Genomic DNA, 6,658 nt, shown 5'->3' with positions numbered 1-6,658 from the left:
TGCAGTTCCTGGGGACACAGAGCATGAAGCGATGCTTGCCTGCTGATACTTTATTGAAGGGTACAACCCTCAGGTAACAAAAATAAGGAGGAAATGGGAGGGAAGCAAGCAAAAGGGAAGGAAACACAGGATTGTATGCTTTTGAGCGGGCCGCGTCTTCAGAAGGAAACACTACCAGTCATGTCTCCCGGCCATCTCCTGACAGGCCAATGAGACCACTGCACTCCAGGGACTGGGTCCGTCCTCTTGTCTTTCATTGGTCAAAATTTGGCCCGAGGTTCAACTCCCCTGCATTTCTGAGTAGAGTTACCTGGCCCTCTGTAAGCATATCCCAGGTACTGTGGTGTGAGTTGCCATCTGAGTCCAGAAAGGGCGAGAAGAGGCAGAGCACCACCCTTCCCCCGCGGTCCTGCCAGGGCTTGAGGGGGCCCCGTGACAGAGTCTGGTCCTCACCATAAGGCTGTGATATTCCCCGGTGTTAGGAGTGCCAAGAGGCTGTAGGGCCAGGTGATACTCCAGAGGTACACAGATTGGGTCTAGTCCGGGAGTACTGAAGACCAGAATGTACAATACAGGCTTTTCTTTTTTTTTTTCCTTTTATTTTTTAAAGATTTTATTTATTTATTTGATAGAGAGAGCAAGAGAGCACAACAAGGGGAGCAGCAGAAGGAGAGGGAGAAGCAGGCTTCCCGCTGAGCAGGGAGCCAGACGTGGGGCTCGATCCCAAAACCCTGGGATCATGACCCGAGCTGAAGGCAGACACTTAACTGAGCCACCCAGGTGCCCCCAACATAGGCTTTTCAACACGTAAAGCCTGCCCAGGTCCTATCAAAGAACTGAACCGCTGTCTGGGGATCAGGACTTGTGAAACCCAGGTGAGCAGCTGTGGGATTCTGGGCGAGCTCCTCTGAGCTCCTCCGAGCCTGTCAAATGGAGCAATTACCTTTACCTCACAGAGTTGTGAGAAGTGCATTAAAGGGGCGCCTGGGTGGCTCAGCTGGTTGAGCGGCTGCCTTCGGCTCAGGTCATGATCTCAGGGTCCTGGGATCGAGCCCGGCATCGGGCTCCCTGCTTAGCGGGAAGCCTGCTTCTCCCTCTCCCACTCCCCCTGCTTGCGCTCCCTCTCTCGCTGTGTCTCTCTCTGTCAAATACATAAATAAAATCTTAACAACAACAAACAAGAAGTGCATTAAAATGTGATATAAAAACATTTTTTTAAAGAAGATTTGTTATTTTTTTGAGGAGGGGCAGAAGGAGAGAATCTCAAGCAGACTCCCCACTGAGCAGGGAGCCCGGTTCCAGCCTCGCTCTCACGACCCTGAGACCATGACCTGAACTGAAATCAGGAGTTGGATGCTTAACTGACTGAGCCCCCCAGGCGCCCCAAGGACACTTCTGAAGTGGTAAAGAGCTCCATACATAAACATGGCAGGTTGTTGTCACATCTAAAGATTGAAATCACGAACGGAACAGAATACCCTGACGGGCTTAAGTAGAAAGGCATTAAGATAATCAGTGTTCTTTTGACCTCAGCTGACAAATAGTGGCTCAATTTTGTGACTCATTCTTCTGCTTCAAACTCCGGGCGAGAGAAAGTCACCCCGGAAGTCCCCTCTCCAACATTTTCTTCCCACGCATCCTCCCTCCAGGATGGTCCCTCTAGAATGGTTTCCTGTTCCCATGTTCCCAGCCTCAAATGCTCTGTTGGGCCCTTAGTAGGTGCTCAAGGACACTATGTATGGAATGAATGAATGAATGAATGAATGAGCGAGTGAACAGGTATGTCCACATCTTTGCCCCAGGGGTTCCCAACACTTGAACTACTCCCCCACCCCCCGAAGGTCATTTTACCCTGGAAGCCTTGACTGCCCCCTCCCTCGTCTTCACTCCTGTCCCCTGCTTACAGTGCAGGCCCCTTTCTCACACCACAGCCCCAGAGGGCAGAACGGCTGGTTTCCTCATCTGTCTCCCTGACCAGGCCCCCAGCTTTTTCCCAAAGGCCCGGAGTCCCCCATTCACAGCTGTCCCCCTGCATCCCTGGGGCTCAGAAGTGGCTTACAGAATTTACACGGAGAGCAGTCTTTCCCCGGCACTCTCCGGGAAAGAGGTCCCTGGGAAACTGGTCCAAAAACTGCAGAGCAGTTGATACTTAGAGTGTGTGTTGATGTCACTTAGGGTGCCCACAGAGACTGAGAAAAGAACTAAATAAACGTTTCTTCAGGGAATAAACTATGGTGTCTGATTCCCCACTCTTAGTCCTCTGCCCCTGGTTCCCTCCCTCGCCCAACCTAAAAATAGGATTGTCCATGCCTCGGGGACCTTCTGGAAGGCTACTTCATCAGTCAAAGCGCTTCCCAAGCACGGCCACCCGAGTTGCAGAGCGACTGCGCATACCTGCGGTGCGGTCGCGGAGGCCGGGGGCAGCCCGTTTGAGAAAAACGTGGCAGGCTACTTCTCCACCGACTTGTTGATAATCTTGCCTCCGACAGAGGAGTTGGGCATGGTTGAGGTGGAGACGTCCTCCCCAGGGCCCTAGGCAACTCCCTCCAAGACGCAGCGTGTGGTCGGCGAGGTCCCCGGGCTGAGACCACAGAAGGGACAACAGGGCCCTTGGCTCCGGGTGGGGCGGCTTGCGCCTTGGAGCCCCGACACCCAGGGGGGGCCTGCCGTTCCGAATGCGGCGGGGGAGGGGAGACAGTCCGTAAGGACGGAGCGCAGAAAGGGGTCTCCGTGAGTCGGTCCTTGCCCCCTTCCCGCCGCCGCGGAGAAACTTGGGGGGAGGGCAAGCGCGGAGTGAGCCCCTGGAGCTGGGAGTCTTCTTCCTCGCGGGTGAATAAATAAATTATTAAGAGCCCAATACACAATAGCCTCGCTAGATGGAGACGAGGAATCACTGCGGCGGCGGCGCTGGCGGCGGCGGCGGGGAGCGCGGGCGGGAGCGCAGCCCGGGGCGGGAGGCGGGCGAGGCTCTGGCGAGGCTCACGTCTGTTTTCCTTTTTCGTGCATTATTTATTTCGCCTCCGCCCGCGGCCCTGCTACCCGAGCGGCCGCTCCCGGGCAGCGCCTCCCGCGGGCCGGCGTGACGGGCGGGGAGAGCTCGGGCACCCCCGCGCCCCGGGCAGCCGCGCGGCGCCACCGCCAAGGGCGGGGATCCGGGGAGGCTCGCGCCGCCGGCTCCAGGCGGCTCGGAGGAGACTTTCCCCGCCCTCCCCTCCGCCTCGGCCGCCCGCCCCGGCCCCCGGCGCGGGGTGCCGCCCCTCCCGGCCCGCGCGCGGCCAGGAGCAGCCCGGAGCCGCCGCGCCCTGCGCCCCGTGCGGGCGCCCCGCGCGCGGCCCCCGCTCGGCAGCCGGCTCGGCCCTAGCCGCGCGCAAACTTTTGCTCCAGTGCCGGGCGCTCCTCCCCGGCAGGTGAAGCCCCCGGGCGCCCGCGCAGTCACCAGGGTGAGGACCGAGGCCCCGCCTAGAGGGCGGGGGACCGGGGAGGCGGCCGGCTTTAAATGGGGGCCGTCCGGCGGCTCGGGAACAGTCTGCCGCGGGGGGAGCGCAGACCTCCATTCCCCGCGCCGAGGATCGGCTGGGGCCGCCGCCAGGCAAGGTGGCGTGAGGCGCTGGAGAGGTGCGGGCGGAGAGGGAGACCAGGGCCGGAGGCTCACGCCCTGAAGCCGGGAGGCCGGGGCTCGGGAGAGCGCGCGAGGGCACATGGGGTGCGCCCGGAGGTGCCTATGTTGCAGTGTGCGCAGTGAGGGCCGGCGGGGCAGAGAGGGTGCACGCAGCGTGTGATTTCCTGGTGCTGTGCTCGCAGGGTCAGCGAGTGTGCAGGCAGGAGTCGGTGGGTGTGCACGGCCGTTTCTGTGGGTGTGCAGGCAGGGTGAGAAGTGCCCGCCGGGTTTGAAGTATGCTCACAGTGGGAGTGAGTTGTGCATGGCTGGGGAGGTTTCTGGGGGAGATGCACTGGGTTCGGTTAAGTGTGCTTGGCTGTTTCTGGAGGTGTGCATGGAGCCAAAGCGTGCACGCAAGATTCTGGGGGTGTGCACGGAGCCAAGGGATACACATAAGGTTCTGTGGGTGTGCGCCAGGGTTGGGGGTTCTGGGATGCCGGCTTCTCTGAGTGTGCGCCAAGGGTCAGCGAATGTGCAGGCTGGAGTGAAGGGGCAGTCTTGGTTTATGAGGGTGCCCCAGGGTGCGGGGCGTGCCCGCCCAGCCCGGACGGCTACGTGTGAGGGTGCGCGCGGGCGATGGTGCCCGCGCGGCGCCCGCCTGACCCGGGCTTTGCTCCCCTGACAGTTCGCCCCCGAGAGCGGTGGTGCCGCGGGCCGAGATGCTCCTCCGGGACTTGGTGCTGCGCCGGGGCTGCTGCTGGCCTTCACTGCTGCTGCACTGCGCGCTCCACCCTCTCTGGGGCTTCGTGCAGGTGAGCGGCGGGCGGCTGGCGGGCTGGAGGACCTTCACCCGGGCAGGACTGGGCGGGGGGGGGGGGGGGGGGGGGGGGGGGGGGGGCGGTGGCACTTCACTCCCACGACCCTGGCTTCCTGCAGCCGCCCCTCCGATTGCTCCTGGGGAGACCTTAGGACAAGAAAAGGTGCATGCCCTCCCACTCTCCCTACCCCTCCATACTCTGGCCCTGAAAAGATCTGGAAAAACTCTGGGGCAGGCCTCAGTCCTGGCCTGGCAAGGCTTGCAGGACAGCCTTGAAACAGAAAGGGCTTGGGAGTGCCCTCTCGATGGTAACATTCTGTTGCAGAAATGCAGGGAAAGAAACCTTAGAGCTTCTACAAACTCAAGAAGAAAATGATCCCAAGAATTATACATTCTTTATTTCCCACCAGAATCACTAGTAAACTTGTACTTAGCCTTCTTAAACTGGACTTAACCACAGCTGGGGCTGTGTTTCCTGGAGGCAGCGGAGTTGGGGATGTGGACAGGTTGTGGATGGGGCCCCTGGTGGAGATGTAGGAAGAAACTGTCCATCTGTAAGGATTGCCTGGGGCTGGAGCCTTCACCCTGGGCCCCCGAGACCCCGGGGCACGGGCCAGGGGGCCACCAGCTGGAGTGACTTCTGTCAGGCTCAGGGAGAGGGTCAGATGGCGTGGCCCCTGGTACCTTCCAGAATGTCCACGGTCAGTGGTACAGTGGAGTGGTAACGTGGACTTTGGTGTCAGCTCTGCGTTTTGAGCTCCAGTTCTGCCCCTCACCGGCTCAGGACTTCAGGTCATGCCTCTCGGGGCTTTGGTTTCTTGTTCCTCACTGTGCCCTTGTAAGTACTTGATGAGATCAAGCAAGTAAAGATCGCTTCGCGCAGCACCTGGACCATAATAAACCCTCAATGGTGGCTGTGGCCGCCATTGTCGATACTAGTAATAGTCACGCTGCTCTTCCATCTGGATGGCCAGCTACTCTCTTGATCACGACAGAATCTGTTGGACGTTTTTGAATTTTCAGCGGTTCCACAGGCACGGGAGGACATTTTTACTGTTTTGAGCATCGACATCCCCAACTCTGGAGGTTTTGCGGCTTCATGTTCTTCTGGAGGCATTTTGGGGGTTGGGGATCTTTCAGATGGTTGCCCTGAGTAGGGGGCTATCGACCAAAGGAGAGGGGATAGGGTGAGACCACTTGCCGGTCTGCTGCAGTCCTTGAGCTGCCCTGCGCAATGGGGCCCCACTGGAAACCAGCTGTCTGTCCTGCTTGGATGGTGGCCTGGGTGACCACTGGGGAGCACCAGGAGGTCTCAGGCTGGAAGAAGCATGCTAGTTGAGCAGGTGGGTCGGCCAGCCACCCCCCCCCCCCACAACCGCAGCCCCAGCCCCAGGCTCATCTTCTGCTCTGGCTTCTTTGGCTTCCCTCTGTCTCCCTCACGATTGTTTTCCTTCCGGAATTGACAGCTTTGTTTAATGTGTGAAACGGCAGCTATTAAACTCAGCTGTGCCTCCTCAGGATTCAGGATTTTGTCACTTCTAAACACTTGGGCGGCTTGGGACCAGCTTGCCTCGTGCAACTTTTAGTTGAACCTCAGATGGGAAGTTCACTTCATTTTTCTATTCATCTGTTTACAGTTTTCCCTAACACTCCTAGAGAGCAACGTGCTGTTGTCAGCCTCCGAGGCTGGCATCTCTGTGGCGTGAACTAGCAGGATTCACACAGCAGACCCACTGCTTCCCCACCATCACCACCAAAAGAAATAATCTTGTGAACGCAACTCAGTTTTTTAGCAATGTCCTTCAGCCAGGCAGCGCTCGTGCGTGCGTGCGTGCGTGCGTGCATGCGTGTGTGTGTGTGTGTGTGTGTGTTTCAGATGCTGTTACTCAATACAAGTCAATGTTTGTGAAAATCAATTAGAACAGGAGTCCTCCAGACAAGTAAAATGGGCAAAATGTTGGCAGGAGGCTCTGGAAAAATTAATCTACAATTGATAAGAGGCTGAGAAGCCAAGGGAAGAGGGGCTTTGAAATGGATGGATCTGGTTTTTAAGGAAAAGAGCTGACTCCAGGAGAAGCGAGGGAAGAAAAGAAAGATACAAGTGCATGAGGGCCATGTATTTCCCTCTAAGTGGAGAGATTGAAATCTGCCACATCATAGGAGTTTCTTGAATATAGAGAAAGAGCTCAGAGCTATCTGTGCTTTCGTAAGCATTTTGCCAGAAGAATCCCCCAAAGTTGTAA

The 6,658-nt window shown here is 58.0% G+C and overlaps 1 protein-coding gene across 4 annotated transcripts in view; it reads left to right on the top strand.

Annotated features, from left to right (window-relative positions):
- The first annotated feature begins 3,536 nt into the window (after positions 1-3,536).
- The window catches only part of PRIMA1 (proline rich membrane anchor 1), a 56,822-nt gene continuing 53,700 nt past the window's right edge, over positions 3,537-6,658 (top strand). For 3 of the 4 annotated variants that reach the window (XR_012378898.1, XM_073894888.1, XM_073894889.1), the window contains exons 1-2: positions 3,537-3,615; positions 4,284-4,410. Coding sequence is in view for 3 of the 4 variants with exons in the window: in XM_073894888.1 (XP_073750989.1) it covers positions 4,318-4,410 (93 nt within the window). In the remaining variant the exon portion in view is untranslated. The remainder of the gene's footprint in view (positions 3,616-4,283; positions 4,411-6,658) is intronic. The other variant, XM_025870449.2, reaches the window with a different exon arrangement.

The sequence above is a fragment of the Callorhinus ursinus genome, unplaced genomic scaffold (assembly GCF_003265705.2).
Source record: "Callorhinus ursinus isolate GAN/ISIS: 27379988/994484 unplaced genomic scaffold, GSC_fseal_2.0 scaffold8, whole genome shotgun sequence".
NCBI lineage: Eukaryota > Metazoa > Chordata > Mammalia > Carnivora > Otariidae > Callorhinus > Callorhinus ursinus.
This window is presented reverse-complemented; position numbering and strand designations above follow the sequence as displayed.